Source organism: Protomyctophum bolini (assembly GCF_963924005.1).
Source record: "Protomyctophum bolini genome assembly, chromosome: 16".
Lineage (NCBI taxonomy): Eukaryota > Metazoa > Chordata > Actinopteri > Myctophiformes > Myctophidae > Protomyctophum > Protomyctophum bolini.
In genome coordinates, this window is record NC_137877.1 from 35,200,773 (window position 1) to 35,225,503 (window position 24,731).

At 43.0% G+C, this 24,731-nt stretch overlaps 1 protein-coding gene across 1 annotated transcript; it reads right to left on the minus strand.

Annotated features, from left to right (window-relative positions):
- Positions 1-17,960: 17,960 nt before the first annotated feature.
- LOC308330237 (E3 ubiquitin-protein ligase TRIM7-like) lies at positions 17,961-23,915 on the minus strand. The gene is made up of 6 exons (XM_080785039.1): positions 23,417-23,915; positions 22,861-22,956; positions 21,843-22,076; positions 21,082-21,214; positions 20,011-20,088; positions 17,961-19,867 (listed from the first exon to the last, which is right to left on the minus strand). The coding sequence occupies exons 1-6, from the start codon at positions 23,861-23,863 to the stop codon at positions 19,341-19,343; spliced, it is 1,515 nt and encodes a 504-aa protein (XP_080641165.1). The 5' UTR covers positions 23,864-23,915; the 3' UTR covers positions 17,961-19,340.
- Between the last annotated feature and the right edge of the window lie 816 nt (positions 23,916-24,731).

Consider the following 24,731-nt stretch of genomic DNA (forward strand, 5'->3'; position numbering starts at 1 on the left):
GTGGGTTTAAGCAGCCAGGGGCCTCTAGCAGGCTTTTGTGTGTGTGTGCGTGCGTGCGTGCGTGCGTGCGTGCGTGCGTGCGTGCGTGCGTGCGTGCGTGCGTGCGTGCGTGCGTGCGTGCGTGCGTGCGTGCGTGCGTGCGTGCGTGCGTGCGTGCGTGCGTGATCAGCACCAAACTTCAGACTAACTGCCAGTGCCAGTAGACCACAGAAGTACCTTCATTATTTTGTTCCGCAAAATATATACTTTCTTGAAATACTGTATTTCACTTAATTCAAGTCAATGGGGCTCTGATCAGAATCATACATCATAAATCTCAGCACAGCCACATGAAGACTGAGATCCTCATGATTCCATTTCTTTTGAGTAACACGATGTTATAATAAGAAATGCACAGAAAGATGTGCATTTCAAGATGACATTTCAGGAGGTATAGAGCAGGTCGTCCAATGAGCCGTGGGCAGTTCGAATCCCGGCTCAAAGTGCCAAAACTTTGCCTCCAATGAGTCGGTCGGTGCTAGCTCGCCACCATTGGTGTGTGAATGTGGGAAGTGAGGACGCTGGCGTCGACTGTTCGCCGCTTCACCTCCAAATGTATGCCATTCATTATGTTGTGTTCAATAATAAAACATACCAGTCACATCTATACTCTCATTCCAAATAACAGGAGGGATTTGTTATAGTTTTAGAGCCAACGGTTTTGACTAGCTTTTAGATTCTTACCAAGAAAAACCATACCAACTAAACAAAACATGATCCACTTCTGTACCAGCAACACTTCTGCAATGTAAAGTCCAGATAAAAATACCACCAACGCCTAAAGTTCAGCGAACAATCAACCCGTCATTCAACACAATATTTAACTAGTCAATCAATCATGTTGACTCGACAGAGGTACCACACGCACGCACGCACACACACACACACACACACACACACACACACACACACACACACACACACACACACACACACACACACACACACACACACACTGTGTATTAATTGTCTGACTTCATTAATCTGCACTGCCAACTCTTTTATCCTCCCTCCATCCATTCTCCATTGTTCTGCTCTCTCAACTGTGCATTAACATTCCCCAGACCAGACATATAGACACACACACACACACACACACACACACACACGCACACACACACACACACACACACACACACACACACACACACACACACACACACACACACACACACACACACACACACACACACACACACACACACACACACACCGTAACACTCCCCCACTCATGTCTGAAGAGTGCCAGTCTAGTTAGCAAATACACACAAGTGGGCACACATGGACAAATACGCACGCATGCACGCACGCACGCACACACACACACACACACACACACACACACACACACACACACACACACACACACACACACACACACACATGTATGAGTTCGGTACATTAGCTATTTCTTTTAAACCTACTACTTTTAGGTTTTTAATTGTTATATTTGTTGCAGTGCCAGTGTTAATTAAGGAACAGAAAACAAATCATTTTACTTTGGTGTACTTGTAAATGAGATGTAGAAGCATATCTTAAATAATGAATATTGCATGCAGCTCTCCCAAACATTAATACTTACATCAAACACATTTAAAACTACAAACTTGACATCGTCGTTAACAAGTGAGCCAGCTGTCATGCACTGTCATGGCATCATTCATTATGACCCTAGAGGGTCATGTTTGTAGTTCCATTGTCCGTGTGTGTGTGTGTGTGTGTGTGTGTGTGTGTGTGTGTGTGTGTGTGTGTGTGTGTGTGTGTGTGTGTGTGTGTGCGTGTGTGTGTGTGTGTGTGTGTGTGTGTGTGTGTGTGTGTGCGTGTGTGTGTGTGTGTGTGCGCGAGTGTGTGCGTGTGTGTGTGCGTTGTGTGATTGAGTAGTGATGAGTGGCAGATTGACTACCAGCTGGTGTGAGTGGTGACTGAGTATGTCTGAATGTGAGTAGTTGGCTACCTGCTGGTGATTGGATCCTGTGACCAGGCTGTGGACTATAAAGCTGACTATCACCAGAAGACAGAAGTTTGACCAGCCCACTTCTAGTCCTGTTTTTCAGATTTCTACCAGGGGTTTTAATTTGTGTGGCCTTTCTTTCTTTTTTTTGTATTAGGTTAGGTAGGATCTTGTACTTTTGTTTTGAGGGAGTTTGGGAGTTTAGAGGAAACTTAAACATTGTCGTCAATCCTGCAATAAATCACTGTCTCTTCGTGAACATTCAGCTAGAATAACTCATCTACATTCATATAGTGTCCTCTTCTAACCACTTAAACTTGGGTTTACTTCATTGACCATGGTCCCCCAGGGGTCTCTACTAGGCCCCCTCCTTTTGTCCGCTTTACACCAAATCTCTTTGTCAAAAATAGCAGTTTTTGCAATTTCACCCCCAATGTTAGCCTATTACAACGCTAGGATGCACACACTCACTCACACACACTCACTACCAAACGTCCCTCTCTACCCCAGCACCTCATCAGGGGTGGCGGTGTTGCCCTTATCGCCACGGCCCTCCGACCGGGCTCTAAGTAGGTGAGAAAGCGGGCCTGTTTTCCTTTTCTCTCGGTCAAAGTCAAACACACAAAAGCCTCCCCCACAATATCCTGTTTCCGAGTGCAGCCGCTTAACCCATTCTGACCTGAGATCAGATTCATACGAGGTTTCCACTGGACACACACTGGTCTGATTAACCCCATTCTGACCTGAGATCAGATTCTAAAAATGTCAGTCGTTCTTCGATTTTTCAAAAATAGCAGACCTACAAGCTCGTAGCGCGCCACTCGGTGGCGCGCTATGAGCTTGTAGATCTGCTATTTTTCAATAGCTAAAGCATAACATGATGCTAAACACCAAAATGGGTGCCCGGTCAGAATGGGTTAACGCGGGCTCCCTCTGTGCTCTGCTGGAGCCGGGGGGCACAATAACACTCATCCAGCCATGTGAGAGAGACCCGACGCCGGTTCACATGCACACCGCCACCGCACGCCATAACAACGGTTCACATGCACACCGCCACCACGTGCACGCCATAACAACAACGGGACATTACGGCCGCCGTGCAGACGCGGCTGTCAATGACAATGGAAATAATCTCTATACGCAAATCGTCCCTATATGCAACAGTTCTCAAACTTTTTTCATTTCAAGGGACCCCCAAAATTAAATGTATTCGGCCGCCAATATAACCCCCATCTGAAAACGTGTTGCGCCATGCAGGGATGCCAAGGGTGTTTGCGTTACAGAACTCTTTCAAGAATACCAGATGGCTCGCCGCTGTGAGCTTGTCTTATCTACTATTTTTAATTAGCCACGGTAACAAATGTAGCTGGAAAGCTGCATCGCGTTGTGAGCTTGTATACTGGGGGAAAGTGGTTCAACTCATTTTGATGCCATTTTCACATAATGTTGCATGGTCCCCTTGGAACCACTCAAGGACCCCTGGATGTCCCCCGGACCCCACTTTGGCTCTCATAGTGTCAGTGGGTTTACTTTCCGTTCCGGGTGCGTGACACAGTGCCCAGCCAGCCTACCCCTTTACTCTAATCCTAATCCTAATTGTTTGAAAAGTGAGCCCAAGCCCAACGCCAATTCCAATCTTAACCCCACCCATATCCTAAACTGGGGGAACGTATATAGGGCTAACCCCTTTGAAAAGAGTTAAGGATTGAATGTAACATTTTGCGATGCAATTGTTAAACGTCTCAGAATCAGACAGTGATGCTACTACATTGCCGCCAGGGTTCAGAGGTCACGTCCATTCAGTTTATTTACCTGTTTCTAGGCGGCGAGCAGGAGGGGACGTCCCAGAGCTTTCACACCGTGAACAGGGCTGGGAATTTCCTGAACGGTTCGTGTTTCATGGAAGTGACCCGGAGCTCGGTTCTATACCAACATTAAACACACGGCGTCACGCGTCTCAGACCTGACGTTTGTTTGGAAACCGCTGCTCTGATGGAGGAGTAACTGAAGAGTTCACTTCTCAGACACGACACTGTATGTCCACTGTGAAAACACTCGCTGTCAGTTCCAATAATAAACAATATTAAGCTGAGGTTCACCGTCCACCTGAAATATGCAGTAGATAATTGATGTGAGGAATGGGAGATGGGACACGTCTCTCTGTCTCAACTTGGCTTTTATTATCTCTGGAAGGGAAATTCAGTTAATGCCGATCCAAGTTAACCACTTAAAACTGTATGATCACTGACCCCACCCAGGGATCTAGGCTCATAGTCCCCTTATTTGTCCCTGATCTACAAGCTCACAACACGTGAGACGCTTTGTGAGCTTGTAGTCTGGCTATCTTCTGAAGCAAAGGAACACATATTATGAAAAGCCCAGAATAGGGAAGCTATTAAGACTGGATCCAACAGCGTGGCTCCAATTGTGGATTTCAGACTTCATGTGGCCAGGGATATCAGTCATATTTATATGACGTCAGTCGTCTGTTACAGTACATACAGTATGATGCATGACTCCAAATGTGGGCAATATACTAGTGTATTATATTTTAAAAATAATAAAACCTACATCAGAATAATTGTGGAGGTAATTCTGTGGCCTACTGTCAGTGGGCATACAGTGGTTTAGTTCTAGACACAAAGACCCTCTCTGGACAACTGACATCTCAGGAGCGACACAATAAAAAAGAGCCTCAAGGAAATACAACGTTCATGTGCATATAAAAACAAAACTATACAAGAGTTTACAATAGAAGGAAATAAAGTAATAAATCACAGACTCCTGCCCCTCACCGGTCCTCTTCCTATAAACTGCAAGTGCAGCGGTAATAAAGTGCAATTCTTGAGTGCATTGTGAAGTCTACAGTAAATGCAAAGAATAAAAAGAAACTATCTCTTGCCCATCTGTCTGTGAGGGACATTACACTTGTAGGCGTGAAAAGTCACAGAGGGTATTGATTCCATAAACAGCGACATTTCTATTCAAATACACAAATGCTAAAATAATCTGCCATATGAAGAAGCTTATATAGAGCAGGAGCGGCTAAGATTTATTTTTTCTTCACAAATCGAACCCTGCAGACATAATATTAAAAGACAAGCTCCAGCGATCTCCACTTCAAAGAGAACTTTACAGAGATCGACCAAGCTCTGTCTTCACTCTGCTGGGTTGTGACCCCCCAAGAGAAAATAAATATTTGACTTCACCATGTGATCAATGGCTGACTTCACAATGCTATCAGTGTGTTGTGTGTGTGTGCTGTATGAGGCTGCAGCCTCTGGTCAGGTTAGCATTGTTCCTGTCCACATCAATGCTGGATGGACAGAGGTACAGCGAACACTGAGAGTTGGCATTAGTCAGTGGTTCTTAAAAAATCATATGTATTTGGCCACGGACCCCCATCTGAAAATATGTTCTATCACAGACCCCCGTCTGAAAATATGTTGTATCACGTAGCCCCATCTAAAAGAAATGTTGTACCACGGACCATGTCTGAAATAAATGTCAGAGCTGAAATCGACATGTAAATATGAAATAAATGCTAAACATGTACAGCCCATATGGAAAAAAAAGTAGAAGAAACATATATGTTGTCCTGTTGCCTCCAATAGTAAGTATTTACATTTTTTATGTATGTCATTTACATGTATGTCATGTAAAGTACATACTAGATTTTATATGTGAACTCTTGAAAGTGGCACCTTTCATACAATCCTCATATAAGACAATAAAGTGAATCATGTATGAATCAAGTAAACAACATGTATGTGATCTATGAGGTAAGTACATGGCAAACTGTATTTTCCTTACATGTTCCATACAATGTTTGTAGTTTTAAATTATATGAGATATATCCTTTCCATGTATAAAAAAAATACCATTATAGTATGTATTTTATAGTTTGTAACCATTTAATTTACAAGAAAAGTATGCTTCTTTTATATGATTTTTATAACATTGTTATATGTCAGCCAATACATTATACCTTATAGTTATTAAAAAAACATATGTTTTATCTATGACTATATATAAGTTTTTATATGTGAAGTGTATGATAGGTATAAAAAACATATGCGCTATAGACCCCTGGGAGATAGTTGCTGAGACAGAGCACCACACCTACTATACCATCAACTCCCAATTCTTCCTGCATCACTTGCCGCACCCAAGCTGTGCTACTCATGCGCTGAGTTGCCAGTGCCCAGGATCGAACCCACGAACTTGTGGTCTTAAGGCGAGAGCTCTACCGACTGAGCTACCCAGACACATCCTGACATATGTGAAGTGTTTGATATGCTCTCTTTATTTAGTTTTTTTTAGAAGATTCTTATAAGTTACCATAGCAGTATAAAATAAAATGCATTGGGAGGGACATGAGGGGACATTGGTGGTGACACTGGCTGGGGGGGCACTGGCTGGGGGGGGGGGGCACTGGTTGGGGGGGCACTGGGGGCTTGTGTCACACTGGGGGGTTACTGGCTGGGGAGGACACTGGCTGGGGGCACTGGGGGGGGAATCACACTGGGGGGACACTGGCTGGGGAGGACACTGGCTGGGGGGGCATCACACTGGGGAGGACACTGGCTGGGGGCACTGGGGGGGGAATCACACTGGGGGGACACTGGCTGGGGAGGACACTGGCTGGGGGGGGGCATCACACTGGGGAGGACACTGGCTGGGGGGGGCACTGGGTGGGGGGATCTTAAATAATGTAGGAGTCATAAAATGTATAAGGGAACATGTTATTTCATTGTAAGATTAGGTTTTGTTTAATTTGGATGTCTCTGTGACATACATGGCCTGTATTGTATGGTTTCTATACAATATCCTATCAGATTTTAGTTTCACTGATGTTTGCCCAACTCTACAAGTTTGACAACACACAATTACTAAGGATTTTGTATGTGGATTTACTGCAGTAATTATTTATAAGTTCATATATATTTAAATTTATACGAATTTACTAAGAATATTGTATGTGGATTTACCGTCACATATAGTTCTTATATAAGTTACAAAATTATATAGGTTTCACTTTACAAAAATTTACTATGGCTCTATATATGTGCTTTGACTGTTATATATAATTCCTATAAATGACAAAATTATATAAGTTTCACTTTACAAAAACTTACTATGGCTCTTATATGTGCTTTGACTGTTTTATATAGTTCCTATAAATGACAAAATTATATAAGTTTCACTTTACAAAAACTTACTATGGCTCTTATATGTGCTTTGACTGTTTTATATAGTTCCTATAAATGACAAAATTATATAAGTTTCACTTTACAAAAACTTACTATGGATCTTATATGTGCTTTGACTGTTTTATATAGTTCCTATAAATGACAAAATTATATAAGTTTCACTTTACAAAAAAATACTATGGATCTTATATGTGCTTTGACTGTTTTATATAGTTCATATAAATGACAAAATTATATAAGTTTCACTTTACAAAAAAATACTATGGATCTTATATCTGCTTTGACTGTCATATATATTAACTACAAGTTTCATCTAAAACATATACAAATTTAGTATTTTTTTTTCCATATGGGAGTAGCTATAGTGTAATGTTAGAGTCCACAGAAGTGAACCTTTCAAGCCTGTTTTCTCAACTCGCTGTTTTCTGTAAGACATTACTTTATAAGCCATATCTCCCAAACTGGTGGGTCAAACCGAACAAACAATATGTCAATTTGAAGCTTTGATTATCTGCTTTCATATGAAATGAAAAAAAGAAGAAGAAAAAAACACTCAATGACTTACTGTGTGTCAAGTTTGACACACAACAAAGATATGTTGAAAGTAAATTACTCATTCTGCAGAAGGTCTCATGTTACAAGTTTTCAAATCTGTATCAAGTTCCTTTGAAAATAGCAAATCTTCAAGCTCACAACTCCAAAGTATATATATATATAGGCCTGAAGTGGTTAATGTATGTTTTACAGATAATTGTAGTGGAGTAAAATGTAAATAATTGTAGTTGAGTAAAAGTACAATATGTGCCTCTGAGATGTAGAAGTAGCCTAAAAGTGTAGAAAATTGCAAATACTCAAATCAAGTATATATACAAAATAAAAAAGTCAGTAATTTGAGTACTTGAGTATATGTACTTAGTTATTTTACACCACTGCCTGGTTCAAGGCGCTGCACTCTAATGACACCATGTTAATCTGGAGGTCAATGAAAACTAAGGCTTCTAAAATATCTACAAAAATAGGGGAACATTAATCGGAAATAGTGGACGGAATATAGGTTGTCACCTGTTCACAAATTGCAATTTGCAATCCCTTACTGCCGGTTCCCATTGCTGCTGAAGACCGGGCCTTAAGATAATATGATACCTGCCATAAAAGGTGACACAACTCGTCTTACTACAAAGTATAGGAGGGCTTAAGTGGTGAAAGTTGAACTTTGAGCCATTCACAGTCCGAGCCATCATACCAACGGAACAGCGACGGGGCAGGAGGACTGACATTTGACCTTTGTCCGATGACCTAGCGGTGCTCCGGTGGCAGTAAATAACACAGTGTGTTGGGGACACGGGTCTAAGTGGCCATTCTGGACACAGTGGAGCGCTTTAAACAGCAGCTCTGGTCATTAAGGCCTCTGGAAGGTGAGGCTGGGGCTGAAGGCAACCGTCATGGTTTTAGTGGCCCTCGTAAAAAAAACTCCCACTGTTAACTGTTACTGGTTAATGGCATAGCCTGGAGAGAACGCGGCCAGCTGTAAACGGGCTACTGGTTATACGCACGCGCACACAAGCGTGCACGCATGGCATGCACACTGTTTACCCACACACGAAAGCACGCACCCTCATGGGCACAAACAGGCCCGAGCACCGCAATACCCAAAGTGTCTGTGAGAGTGGAGTACTTTCACTGACCCTCTGCATGCTGTAAACAAACCCTGCCACTGCATTCTTTAGAAACAAATAAATTGTGGTTATTTTGCCTCACTCACACACACAGACGCACGCACGCATGCACGCACGCACGCACGCACGCACACACACACACACACACACACACACACACACACACACACACAGAGAGACAGACAGTTAAAGTGTGGTATTGTCTTTGTGCGTCAGAATGTTTGGACAGATGTGTTGTGGGACTTCGTCCTGCCAGCTGTCTCTTTCTCTAATTCAACCTCCACACACACACTTCCTGTTTGCCCTCTGAGTGCAGAAGCAATGCTTTAATTGGATTGTTAATTAAAGGTGACTGTCATCAATCAGATTATGGTATAATAATAAGCAGTAAGACGCCTGAGGGCGAGAAGCGACCTCGCCCCACGCATCCACCTGGGTGACGGCAGACTGCTGGGCGAGTGCTGGCGCTTTGGCATGGGGGGGTCAGATCAACATATGGAATGAATTCTGTAATGGCCATATATGGAGCATGTCTTGAGTGTATACAGGGTTTGATGAGGTCAGATCAACATAATTATGGAATGTCAGAATAGCTCCATATATGCAGATCTAAGGGTGGCAGCGGGGGAAGTGTATGAAGTAGCCTAGTTACTTTCCAGCACTGCTTACAGGTCACATCTTCACAGCTCTCTCAGACTGTTCCTGTGATGATCCCAGAGGACAAGCCTCAGGAGTGTATTTTCCCTTTTCCTTTCATAAGCAGCATGTCCCCTCACCCTGCCTCCAAAGCACCTCCGTTCCCACAATAAAGCACCCAGTTTGACCTCGCTCTGAGTCTCCATTATGTCCAGTATTCCCAGTTTCCTATAGGTTCAGTATCCTGTTCCCTCTCTACAGGGATGAGATGGGAAGCTTGTGTGTGTGCTGGCTCCCAGCACACATGCACGACACACACATACACACTTAGGCACGCACGGGTCGCACACACACATGCACGCACTCAGACAGATACGCACGCACGCAGACACATGCACACATACACACGAGCGCACACACATGCACACACCTACAGTATGCACGCACGCACACTGTTGCACGCACTCAGACACACACTCAGACATGCACGCACGCAAGCACGCACACACACACACACACACACACACACACACACACACACACACACACACACACACACACACACACACACGATTTGTAAACGTTTTGGGACATTGCATTAGCTACAATCACTCAATATCTCCTACCACATTCCTTAATAAATGTATGAAAATCTAACTGGAGACACCAATCTTTGGCCCAACCCCTATCAACTGTTCGTGGCTATAGTACTTCAAGGACGCTCACAGTACAGCAGGAAAAGGCCTTGGAGGTACACAGGGATGCTAGTATGCACTTGGTGTCACATGGGCGGACCACATCAGAAACGTGGACCTCTGCAAGGAACATGGCCCCAAGGTCAGCTGGCAGGGCACTGCATCAGGCACCCGGAACTATAGTGGCAAGCAAACCGACACTGTGGGAGCCAACCCAAGGCACAGCCAGGAAAACTAAAGCCCCACCTATGCAGACACACGGTGGAGCTACAGTGGAGCTATCAACACTGCAGTGCAGAACTCAAGACCCTGAGGGGGAGGCATGCAGCGAGAGTGTGTGTGTGTGTGCGTTCGTTAGAAAGGGGCAGCTTTGTTTGTTCAGACTGGGACCAGAGGAGGAAAGAAAAACTCAAAGAAGTTTTTTTTCTCTCTCTCTCTCTCTCTTTCCCTTTGTCAAACCAGAGGTCAAGGTTCACTGTGGAGAGTAGAGGGGGTAGGGTATCGATTTGGCCTTGTGACACGGGGCAGAGGGGCCGGGGGGCTGCGGGCTGAACCCTGTTTATTCCTCTGGTTGTTTCAGTTTACCAGAGTCTCATCAGGGACTGCACCAGGCTTCTGTTGATGCAGTGGTTCTCAAACTTTTTTCTCTCTCTCTTTTCCCCATAACTGCGTGTACAAATGGAACAAAATTCAATATACGCACATAGGCTCCACCATTGTGAAAAGGATAAAAAAAAACATGATAATGTTGTGACAGCATATTTCCATTGCCGTTCTTTAGGGTGTATGTGTAAGCATTTAAGCAATGTAATGATGAATGAATGATACAGCAGGACCCTGGACCATTTGCATTTTCAGCATTTTCTTAAGCACACATAGAACCTTCTCATTGCTTCTACGTAATATGACACAAACATAACATAAGTAAGAGTGCAATGCGTTGCATTGTGAGCATTGGCCTTTGGCTGCAGGGGGCCGGGGCACATCGGCTTTGCAGAGGTAACAAAACCAAGCACTCCTCTTCAGTCCTATAGGAAAACAATATGTATACAGACTCCACTCCTCTTCAGTCCCTATCCTAGGAAAACAATATGTAGACTCCACTCCTCTTCAGTCTCTATCCTAGGAAAACAATATGTAGACTCCACTCCTCTTCAGTCTCTATCCTAGGAAAACAATATGTAGACTCCACTCCTTTTTAGTCTCTATCCTAGGAAAACAATATGTAGACTCCACTCCTCTTCAGTCTCTATCCTAGGAAAACAATATGTAGAATCCACTCCTCTTCGGTCCCTATCCTAGGAAAACAAGACTCTGAGGCGTTCATTTACGGAAAAAAACAAACTTCTTATCCATAGTTTTATGGATAAGAAGTGTCCGCCGGACAGCAACGATATAATCACTAAATATGGCACAGAAAGCCTTATAGAAAGTCCAGTACCAACAACAAAATAACAAAATGAAAAGCACAGTCTAAGCAGGCTAACCACCACAGCAACAGACAGACAGACGGCGGGTGTCACGCAGGGCTTTGATGTGAGGATGTGGGATGTGATGTGGTATGAACATCTCTGTGCGTTTTAATCATTTGAGGATCGAGTCACCCTCCCTGGATGGAAGACCCGAGACAGTGTGTGTTGTCCTGTGTGCATACAGTGTGTGTGTGTGTTACTGTACATCTGTGCATGTGTATGTTTGTCCTATATGTGTGTGACTGGTTGGTATCTCTCTCACACACACAAACACACACAACTCGGAGTGAACTGATGCAAAACACATGCATCGTGTGCGCGTGTGTGTGTGTGTGACTGCGTGTGTGTGTGTGTGTGTGTGTGTGTGTGTGTGTGTGTGTGTGTGTGTGTGTGTGTGTGTGTGTGTGTGTGTGTGTGTGTGCGCGTGTGTGTGTGTGTGTGTGTGTGTGTGTGTGTGTGTGTGTGTGAATGATCCGAGGGGGCTCATGCAGTCACGAAAGTCAGGGAGACAGAGGGTGACCCTGGCAGTGTGAAACTTAACTTGACAGGACAGCTGTGAGGGTATATTAACACAGTCACCAGTGTGTGTGTGTGTGTGTGTGTGTGTGTGTGTGTGTGTGTGTGTGTGTGTGTGTGTGTGTGTGTGTGTGTGTGCGTGTGCGTGTGGTGTGTAATCCTCTCTCTGAAGTGCATGTGTGTGTCTATAGGCTCTGCAGGACGCTGGTCTCAATACAACTTGAGTCCTGCTGTCCATTTTGTCTCTCATATCTGTTTATTAAACTCTGTTCAGACTCAGAGCTGATCTTAATGCAAGCGGACTGGGAAAGAAATAACAGAGGATTTCTCAGCAGTGACAGACCGCTGCCATACACAATGAAACCCCCACAAACACAAACAGCGGGTCACACAACGCAACACACACATGCAACATAACATCAAATAGGCTCATGACACAGACATGCTTGCATACACAGAGTGAGGTGGTGATCATTAGAAGCAGATTACCTGTCAAAGTCTGCCCTCTAGCGGTGATAGGACTTATTGTCGTCACACAAACATTAGAATTATTATAGTAAACCTAGCCTTTTATTCAATAATGCATAATTATTGCAACTTAATTGTAATGATAGAATGTAATGTAATGAACATGAAGAGAAAATAAAATGATGTGAAAAGGTTTGAAACAAATATGGTTGTCATGTATAGTTCACTGTATCTCCTAACAAAAAACTCCCAAAGTGGACCTGTTCTTAAAGCAAAAACACACGCACGCACATCGCACACACTCGCGCACACGCACGCGCGCACACACACACACACACACACACACACACACACACACACACACACACACACACACACACACACACACACACACTGAAGTTGGTATTACTTGTGAGGACATCAGAATATTAGGACAGCAATTAATTTTTACCCTTTTACTTGCCATTTTGAAATCCCTAAAGGTCCTTGCACACAGGGAGTGTGACACACACGGGTCATCAGAAAAGTCTGTCTGTTTCAAAACTTGTCCATGTCGCAAAAGTCTATAGCCTGTAGGTCTGATAGTTCTTGTTGTTATTTTTTCTCATTATACTGTTCTTGTGTTGTTCATATCATGTGTATGACGAAAGGACTATAAACCTCATTACTGTAATCCCAAACACGGAACACATTTGTCTTGGACCATGCTGCATTAGTGCATTTAATGATGCCTGTACACAACCAGTAGGCTGTATAGCCTGCAGTGAATAGGTAGGGCACATTATAGGAGCCACACATTAGGAGCCACTTGTAGCGTATAGGTATAGGCCAGGGCTGTTTCTGGTGATATTATGGTATTGACTGCTCATTTTGTATGTCTGTGGCAAAAAATAACATTTTGACGGAGAATTTGTCCATCACAAGTTCCTGTGATGACCCCTGGCCTGCAAATAAACCATCCCAAGACGCGTCGGCAAATATTCCACATCAAACTATTAATTTGATGATGCCTCATTCATACACGGTTGAAGCTTTTATTCACTTGAGATTGTAGATCAGCTATTTTTGGTGCGCGACACTGGCATGTAGCCAAGTGTTAATTGGCATAACTCCAACCCTAAACCCTAAACCTAACCTCCTAAATGCTTAATCCTAATCCTTACCCCAACCTGGATCTTTTCCTAATCGTAAACCTATCGTTTTTAACCATAGAACAACCATTTATCTTGTGAGGACCAGGTCCTCACCCATGCACGCACAATTGCACACACACACACACACACACACACACACACACACACACACACACACACACACACACACACACACACACACACACACGCATGCACGCACGCACACACGCACGCCCCTGGGCCATCCTGAGAAGTCCCCTGTGTACAGTATTTACACAATGGCTTCTCACCTTTTCTGATGGTTTTAGTGACAGTTAAATATATCAGATGTCAGCGGATGTTCCCCATGGGTGACAGCACAGTATCACTGTCTAGTAGGTCATCTCAGACCTCCATGCACCGTCACACATAATTAATAGTATGCTGTGTGTGTACACTGTACTGTACAGTGTGTGTGTGTGTGTGTGTGTGTGTGTGTGTGTGTGTGTGTGTGTGTGTGGTCCTTTGTCCCTTTCCTTGTAATTTCTATTCTGTAACGTTATTGCACTCCTAATGTAAGCGGGATTGAGTTCATACTGTTAAAAGCTCCAAATCAGATTTTTCTCATGTGATTCATGATAAACAAAAAAAAGCATCCATGTCACACTCCTCAGGCCAGGACATTTCGACCTACATCTGTTCTGGCTCACTTTTGGTTTAGGTGTTTAGTAAAACTTCCCTGATTGTTTACTATAAGGTCATTGGAATTGGCCTAATTAAGTCTAATTCTAAATATGTCACTTTTACACTCATTTCAGTATACCTGGTGCATTGTGTATTACCGGCCTAAGAAATGCGGTAAACCAAGCGATCGTCCAACCCACTGTAGGCTACATTATAAGAGATTCCTGTGTTGGCGGCCAGGATGGGAAATGAGGCCGTTTTACAACTCACTTCCTGCAGGGAATCTAACTGAACTGAACCTTCAGGAGAAGTGGGCTTCCACTGTGTCACTTCCTGATGACGGAGACCGAGCGTTTGTCGACGGAGGGAGAGGAAACTAGATGTCATTCACCAATCAACGCTCACTCGTTCTTACGCTGGAGCCAGGGCCACATCCTGTCTTTCAGTTCACCTCTGTCTTACCAATTCACTCCTCCAATTCATATCCCTCTCTCTCGCTCGTCTCCTTCCTCCCTCCTCTCTTCCTTCCCTCTCCGTCCTCTCTCCATCCCATTGTACCTCTCTGGAAGAGGTTTATAGCAGCAGTGATATCAAAGATGGTTCATATAGACAGATAGACCATCCCAATTGGAGCCACAAGAGACGAAATGGTACACAAATCCTACAAATGGTCTCCTAAGTGGGCAGCGGCAGCTTGAACTGCTGTTAGAACTGGTGCTAGGTCCCGTGAGAGTAAAAACTTGATAATAAAGTAGATTTTCTCCTGATTTGTCTTTTTGAAAAAAGCTATTTTTGTAACTCTTGGGAAGATTAGGCAATGTGTGGCTTGTGATTCAGAAGCTGTGTTCACGTTCACTCTTCCATTGGCAATAATAGACTTCAACCTGCTGCCAGTCCCCTAAAAATGGCATGTCTTTCTTCTTTCTTTGTTTTTTTCTTGGGTGATATCCGTCCCTTCCTGCCCCCCTCCCTCGGCCATGAGCGCTCCTCCATCATAAATATGATTGGTGGGTTCAGACTGACAGTGAATGCAGTCATGGGTCGTTTGGTTGTTGTAACAGGGTTCAGCAGCTGGACAGACGGAGGCTCTCAGATCAAAGTTCTCTTTTACTTCCCAAGGAACATCCATTACAGTGCTTGTCAAGACCTAACACAACCGTAACCATAACATGAACAGACACATAGAATTAAGATGTTAGAGCAGCGATCCCCAAACCTGTGGGCCGCGGCCGATAAATAGGAACTAAAAAGTATACTACATTAGTTCCATTGATCCAAATCAGAAAACAATCAATTGATTGATCATTAAAGTAGGCATTATCTGGAAATGCATCCCATCTGACCCACTTAATATGGCTTTTTCAAGTGAGCCCTGATCCATAATAGGTTAAGATTCAAGAACCACTGTGTTAGACTACGATAAAAGAAAACCTGTCACAGAGGTAGGTCTGTGTGTGTGTGTGTGTGTTATTTATCCAGTGTGCTCCATACACAACAGCTGGTGTGTGGTCACACCCAGCTCAGTCTAATTAGTTTGACTGCTCGCATCAGTCATCACCACTCCAGTTCACTTCCATTCTGATGGAGATTCCGGTTGTATTCATTAGTGTTGCATGCCGCCGTGTGAAGTTCAAAAGCATGTATGCCATTTGGACAGGAAAAAGAGATTACAAACCAGATAGCTGTGTTTTTTTACATCAGTGGTTCTTAAACAGTTCTCAAACAGGACCCCAATGTAAGCTATTTGGCTGCAGACCCTCATCTGAAAATATTTTTGTGCCATGGCCCCTCATAGAAGATTTGAGTAATCATTTTCGCCATTCTTCCAAATGTTTCAAGATCTTTCATGACTGATCTACACGTTTTTCTTTTAGTCATATTATATCATTATATTCAGAGCTACATTGTCTCCACTCGTCAAACCTCAACCAACATTTCTTGACGGTGACAAACACAATCCATTTCGGTTGCGTCCGACTGGTCTGGAGCCAGGCCGGGTCTGTAGATTAAGCAGAACCACAGCTGTGGGTCCCTGTGATCAAAGCAGCCCGGGGCCCCGAGTGCTGTCAGCCCCGCTGTTCAGCTGGGCCATTCTGTTTGGGATTATCACACCTGTGGATCAGGGATTAATCTAGGCACAGACATGGGAACCTCATGGATCCAGGAGCCGCTTCAAAATGGGGGTTAAAGAGAGGGGGCGGGGGAAAAGAGAGGAATGGACATTATAGGGGAGGGGGAGAGTAGAAACTAGATAAAGTGCCCCTCAGGACACAGGTCTCCACCAGGCCAGGTTGTGGCCTCCTGGTGGCGCTATAATAGGCCAATGTGAAAAGGGTGCCATTTGTTCTTACACCATTGATGGCAATTGGATGATTTGAGGCATTTTGTTCCAAAGAATCCACCAGTTGGTGGCGCTATAACAGGCCGTTCTGGATTGTTTGGGGGGGGGGGGTCATAGGTTCATCGTTGGCATCCAGGGAGTGTGTGTGCATGATTTGGCATCGACCGGGTTAATGGTGCCGTAGATTAGCTGTTCAGATGGATGGACGGACACACGGAAGAGTGCAAAACATACTCTCTCCCCATGCCTTCGGCCTGGTTTTGATTGATTGAAATATTTATTAACAGTTTGTAGAATTACAGTACATGGTGGAGACAATAAAACGGTAAAGTGATAGTGAGGGGACCATCCCTCTTTAAGCTTGCTCAATGGTGCCTCTCATGGCTCAAGTTCGCTTGAGACGGCACGCCTCTGTCACGATCAAAACAGTAGCCATCATCAAACCACAGAATAATGGCAAAACACCTACTGAGCTTCAGAGCTTGTCAGGTCAGTATATGTCACCTACTTAGACCATTCAATAGTCTGATTAAAAGTGATAATGTCCCATTGAGTGCATTGACAGCATCCGAAGGGGGTGCCATAACTCTGTGAGCGTACAAATCCATTTGTATATTCTCAGAGTTACCCACTTGTTAGGGTCCCCCTCAAGGAACCCTGAGGGTCCCTGGACCCCACTGGTTTAGAGACCACCCGCTTCAAAATTGTACATTGTTTTTACATTGAAGCAAGTGTTAGGCTATCTAACATCAGCAGGCCTTGTAAACAGTCCTGTAAACAGACTGCCTGCAACACAGGGAACATACTGTACTGTAGAACTCTGGTGGAAACTGTAACAATGGCTGCCAAGCAAGTGGGGTCAAACGGCTGTGACGACGTGGAATTCCTTAAAACGAACCCGAAAGCGATTCTGCCGTCCTCGCCTCCTCACTCAGAGGTGGGGGCATTCAGCCCCACTCAGGAGGAACAAACAAGCAAGCAACTTGAATGTCATTGAATTTCATGTCCAAACAAGACTCAATTAAGACACTACTTGATATGTATCAAACAAATTTGGCTAATAATAAATTAATGAACATAATTTCAAACATTAAACCATTTAAACGTCTTCACCTGAACTGAACCAGCTCGGTGAAATAACTCAGTACTCAAACATGTTCATTGATATCAATTTTATTTATAACTGCCAATGTATGCACAGAATGTATGTCACCATAACCAAACATGTATTTCTACTTGATAAACCTTATTTATTGGAAGACAGAGCACTTGCAGTATAGATTTTGAGTCTATAATTTTGTTCTAAATACCTGCAAATTGACAAATTGTACATAACTCCTGTACTGGACGCTTTATCGTATAAAGTAAAGAAAATAAAGAACCAGACCACGTGATTAGACTAAAAGTATCTGCAAATAAAAAAAAACAATTTCTTACCCAAACTTACAAGTGAAACTTCAGTAGTATTTAACACAGTTCTGATAATAATGTGAAATTATCCTTTACAAATGTTCAAAAACAGCCTCACAATGCTGTGTTGTGAGTTTGTAGATGTTGTGCGACTAAGTCTATATATTATGTAGGACTTAAGGTTAATTACAAAATGATACAACAATAACTGAACAACTTCTACAAACATCTGTCAAAGGCATCACAAATAAAGGCATACAGTGTAATGTACATATACAGTGCCATCTAGCGGTGAAGAGGAGAAGACAGCCTGATTGAGATTGCATTTTTTCCAGTCCATTAGGTTTTTAGCCAGTTTATCTAAGAGCTTAACATCACTGGCTCCTCTTTCCCCTCAAAGGGAGGTGGAGAAAAAGTAAATGGAAGCAATCCCTTCAAAGCTGGTGTCCAATGAACTCACCTCCTCCAAATACTTCAGTGGAGACTTTTCACTTCCCATTACTCAACTTCAACCGAGCTCATACTATGCAAGAATTATAAGGCACATAACGGCAAAACCCACTGAGCAGACTTTGATTATATTCTAACATGTCTGATGAGAATTAAGTGTCCATCACTTTTACAAATCCTGGCAATATTTGAACAGACCACTTTTTCACCATATAACGTATAAATGAGAATTAAAGGAGCAATGCAGAATCCAACAAAGAAAAGAACTTGAATGGAATAAATCCGAATTAGCAACCAAACGCTATCAAACATCTGCCCTTAATTCCTTCATTTTGGAATTCTGGATTCACCGTTCAGGAACATTTTACAAACTAAAACTCTCATCATCACCGGTTTGGTAAACAATAGAAATTACGTAATTTATTGGGTGAACTACCCCATTACATGTGACTTTGTGTCCCTAGGCTTTCCGCAGTACCCGTGCACAGCCTGGTTTTCATTCGAAATTAACCTGCCTTATCCCGCCTTCCGAATCCCGTAATTTGCACACACACACACACACACCGTATATACAGGTATGCATGCACCATTTCTGTGACATATGACTGATTTCAGTAGAACCATCATGCTCATGAGTATTAAACAGCCGCTGGACACATCTAATTGTCCAAACACCTCTATGTAAAACGTACTGTGTCTTTAGCCACTTGAAATATTGGGAAAATAACCTCTTTATTGAAACTGGTGGTGAAGGTATGCAGGTGATGTAGATCATCTGCATTATCTTTCCTATAATACAGACCCAGGATTCCACTGTCATAATCTAAATACACACAACATAACGCGCAGTTCTTGAACACTGCATTACATACATTTATGCTTTTGTGTGCAACTTTAATTTCTGAAGACCAGACGTCAAATAACATGTGCGTAGGATTCCCGATATAGGGGTAAATCCGAACCCCCCTACTTGTTTGGTTACTTAGTATCCCAAAATATACATCGTTATGGTCAAACGTAACTTGCCAGAAATGCCTTCCTCCTGTGAAGGATTGTGTGGCCCTAACCCGATTGTCTTCCAACCTTTCTGGGTGTGGTTCATGTGGCTGGACTTCTGGGTTTGTATTCCGAGCCACAGTTCCATCAGGAGACACCCAAATGAAACTGGCCGCAGTTGTCAGATCAAAGGTGAGAGACTCTGAATCTGTGGAATAACATTCAGAAAATGTGTACAAAAAAATGTGTCTTTATTAGTTATTTGTTTTGTTTTACAGAATATTATTGAAACTTTCACTTTAATGTGTTTTGTTGATGAATAACCAACGCTGTATTCAAAGATGTACTTACATTTAATCAGCTTACTCAATGGAGGATTCAATGTCGTCAAATCAATGTCCAGGGGCTGTGCAGCGATGGGGCCTTGGTCTAGGAACAGACAGAATGGAAATCAGAGGAATATTTCTATATATATATTGAGTGGTGTCTGGCTTTGAGTATCTGGCTGTGATCAGTAGCAGTGTGACCTGTTGCACTGATCTCAGCTTTAAACCTGCTCCAAACCATTTACAGTATATGAGAGGAATACATCTTCCTCTTTGTCATCAAGGCCTGGGAGCTGCATACGCTTAATGAGATCATAAAAAGACCAGCCTAGAGATGGATGGGCTGAAGGTAGTTGCAGAGAAGAGGATGAGGGACAAACTCAACTCATCCTGGATAAGCTCTCCCATCCACTCTATGACAGGCAGCAGAAGAGAACTTTCAGCCAGAGGCTCACTCTACCTCAGATGAAAACGCAGTCTTCCTTTGTGTCAACTGTCAACAGTATATGTATATGAACTCCCAGCTTTGTATTTAGAAGTCATGTAGCTACTGATCGTCCCATTGTGGATTGGAAAACTGTTACAGACCGTTTAACAACTCTAATGCATGTGGTTCTGTGTCAGGCTGCTCATGGTTGTGTGTTTTAGGAAGGAATGTTGAGATGGTGTTTGGTGTACCGTTTTTGTAGTTTTCGTATTTCTTGTATATTATTTGCTCTAACATCTTCATTTCCCTTTGGGGATTAATAAAGTGTATCTAATCTAATCTAATATAAGAGCATCAGACGGTGCTGTAAAATGTAGCCTACTACTTGTTGTACATGTGGGAACTTTGGGAAGCTACAATTTAACCACACCACAATTCACAGTTTAGCCCTGTTCAGACTTACTAGACGTTCAGGAAATGTGGTGGCATGTAACGGTATTCATGTCTGAAAGTCACGTGGCTTTAATGTGTGTCCAAATTCTCAAGAAACCTTGAGGACACCTGTAAGGAAGTCTTCTGGAAAGTGTTTACGGTTTGATTATTTTATTTAGGTCTTGACTATTTAATCCAAAAGGACTAAACTATATCAGTGATGATGATGCTTCTTACCCTTCCATATGCTTGTGACAGCAGTCATTAGTTGTTCTCTGATGTCTCTGGACTCTGTTAGCTTCTCCTCAGGGTCAAAGGAGGACTGGATTGCTGATGCATGACTTGAACGTCTTTGCAGTGAATTATAAGCCTGAAAGATCCACATCACATTTTTATTCTATTGACATTCATCTGCTTTTATAAAAGTTCCACAAATGTAAGCTCAGCTGATAAAGGTGAATACACGTTCATGTGACGCCATACATAGGACCAGTTATTAAATCAGGGTGATTCATCTTTACAGGTTTGTCTTCATGGCTATCCTTCTGATTTAGGAGTGCAACAGTTAATCGAACAAATTGATTTTTTTTTTGTTTGTTAATAATATATATTATTATTATTAATAAAAAGTCAGCACTTGACCAGGAAACCAGGTTCAAATCTGGGGTAGAAAAGGAAAGTTACATAGCGCAGTTACAATGAGCCTGAGAGTGCACAGACCACACCCAGCTCAAAAACAGCTTTTACACACTTATCTCAATGAATTGGATACACAGGACCACAATGGAAACAAGCCCCTGGGACCTTTTGTGTTACCCTTTTAGCATCATGGTAAAATCGTACCACTGTACTATTTGCAAACTGGTAATAAAATATTAAATCAATCAAACTTGAGCAAAGTACCAAACTCTCAGGGAAACTGCCTTGTATCTGCAATAAAAAGATAGAGCAAGTGTGCCCCTCACTTCACACGGGAGTGATTTTTTTATGCTGCCCACCTGCATCATTCTGTAGGGGTCCATGCTTTTCAGGTCGGCATCCATGTTGGAGACCTCATCCTCCAGGGTCTTGCAGGTGGCTTCCATCTTTGTGACCTCACTCTGATTTTTCTGCAGCAGCCTTTTCTCCTTGTCTTCCATGGAAGCCATCAGTCGTCTCTTCACATCAGTGATGGCAGATATGAGTGTGGACAAATCATCCTCCAACTCCTCTTTCTGAAGCATAACTGACTCCTAACAGAGAAAGAGACCAGATGCAAATAATTATGTATTTGTAATTTTGTATACTACAATTAATGCAAAAACATGCTTTACAAGAAATAACAATGAATAGATAGTACCGAGCATAGTCTAGATTGAAGAAGAAACAATATGAAGAATATAACTTCCTTCTTATTACAGAAAATGGTCATTATTCATTATGAAAACCAATGCAATAATGCAGTACAGCCACTGGATGGCGGTAACATCTCAATATAGTAGTAGTGTTAATGTGAAGCAATCTATAGTTTTGTTTTTGAGTCCACTCCAAGGAACAGCAATGTCCGTGTTCTGTTCACCTATGTGTCCGCCTATGTATGTGGCCATGAGCACCAGTATGACTATTAGTAGCAGTAGGGGCGCTGTTGTGCAGAGAGAGCGATAGTGCTGCACTGTTGCCTGCTAATGAGAGAGAGAGAGAGAGAGAGAAAGAGAGAGAGGAGAGTTAAGTGGTGCAACCGTGCAACCACTTCATTAAGGGTAACTTTGTCATTTCTCAATTGTTTCGGACATGTGGCACCTCGCAGGAACCAGCCCGGCCCCCTGGGCACGTTCCTGGGGGTCTGGATGTTCCAACCCTGCAACATACACTACAACATACACTGCAACAAACAACACACACACAAACACAGAAAGAAAGAAAGAAAGAAAGAAAGAAAGAAAGAAAGAAAGAAAGAAAGGAAGGATGGGTATGATAGAGGGAGGGAGAGAGAGATTGCGTAATGTGGATTAAAAAAACAGGATAAAATAGGATTACCTTAAATGTTTCCATGTTCATCTGAGTTTTAAGAATGTCCATCTTTATGTTGCGTGCGATGTTTGCTGTCCTGGTCTTCTCATTTCGTAGCAGTATCTATCAAAGTACAGTAAACAGAAACTAAAGTGAACACAAACGTTTCCATTCTGAAGAAACGAAACTTAAATGTATGGCGAGGCAGGCAACTGCTACAGTAATAAAAGTGGGCAGTCCCAACTCCCCATGCAGTCACCAGACAAATATAACCAGAACATATTTTGTTCAAGCCAAATACACAATAGTTTGTTTGTTTGATTGAAGTATATATTAACAGTTTGCTGAATTACAGTACATTTCAAGCACATTTCATGCGAGTGGACGACACCACAAACCATTACACTTGTTTGTTTACATTTTACAAGAGGGTCCGGGACTGAGGCAGACTTTAATTGGTTCGACACAGCGCATTGATTAAGGTTGGTGAGGGATGCGTTAAAACGACCGGATAAGGTTGGTGAGGGATCCGTTAAAACGACCGGATTAAGGTTGGTGAGGGAACATTATCTGTTTTTCTTACCTTTATTTGTTGCATCTGCTCAGCAGCTGGCACAGTTGTGTGTGTCTTATGGTGAACAGCACACTGATCACACAAAAGCTTGTTATCATCCACGCAGAAAAGACTCATCTCTTGGTGATGTTGAGAACACATGACTTTTTTCTGTCCGGCTGCCATTGTTCTGTCCGGCGGTGGTGAGTCCGGGTTTGGATCTGGAACCAGCGGTTGGTCTTGTAACCGCAGGCCGCTGGCCATCTCCTCCATGATGAGGTTGACAGACAGAGCAGGTCTGTGAGGGAAACTTGTCAAACAGAGAGGACAGCTGATGTCCCCTTTCTCCCAGTAGGTGTGGATGCAGCCCCGGCAGAAGGAGTGTGCGCAGGGCAGAGTGACCGGGCTGGAGAACACATCCAAACAGATGGAGCAAGTCAAATGCTCGTGCTCCAGAGGAATCCCGCCTGTCGCCATTGTTCCTCTCAAAATGCAATGCAACGATACGAGACTGTGAAGAACACCCGAAAAGCCTGGTGGCGACGCGAGGTTAGTGAATCGAAACTTATGAAGAAGGAACAGGAAGGGGTCAAGGGGAGGGACGACTTGACGTGTCCAGTTCAGAAGACAGAAGAGGGTAGGGCAGAAACCGAGCGCTTGGATAAGACCGATCGAGTGTTGTGTGATATTAGTCTGGTTTATTAGCCAGGCTATTATATGTGCATGCAGCCTGAAAGGGGGACAAGCTGGAGTTTGACATTTGACATACATTGTTTTCAACGAGGGCGGTGCAAATAAGAGCTATTTTAGGCATGTGTGCTGTGTGCAACTGTTTTAAAGTATTGTATTAGTTTTGTGTAGTTTATATTTTTTATTATAGAGGTCCATAGCTCTATCTGGTCCATAGCTCTAATGCGTTGCACTTGCATTAGAGCTATGGAATCAGAGCTATTCAAATACATCAGTCAGTCCTCTCTCTATCCCAATCCATCCAGTCAATAATGATACATTTATATGATACAATAACGACAGCAAAATGCTCCACATATAAGGAATAAAAGAAAAAAGATAATTAGAAATATTAACATTACTACTCATAATGTTAATATGTGGGTGTAAATGTGGTATAAATCACTTATTTGGAGCAAGAACTTGAAATCACTCATTAAACCTGCACTGCAGAAGATGAGGGGGGGGGGTAGCTGTACACTTGCTGCCTTGATGCTCTTTCTGAAATAAATGTAAATAAATAATGTTCTCTCGTGTGAACAGAGAGTGCGCAGATTAGTGAAGTATGTGCAAACCATAATCGCACTTGCTGCCTAGAGAGATCTGAACACGCAAC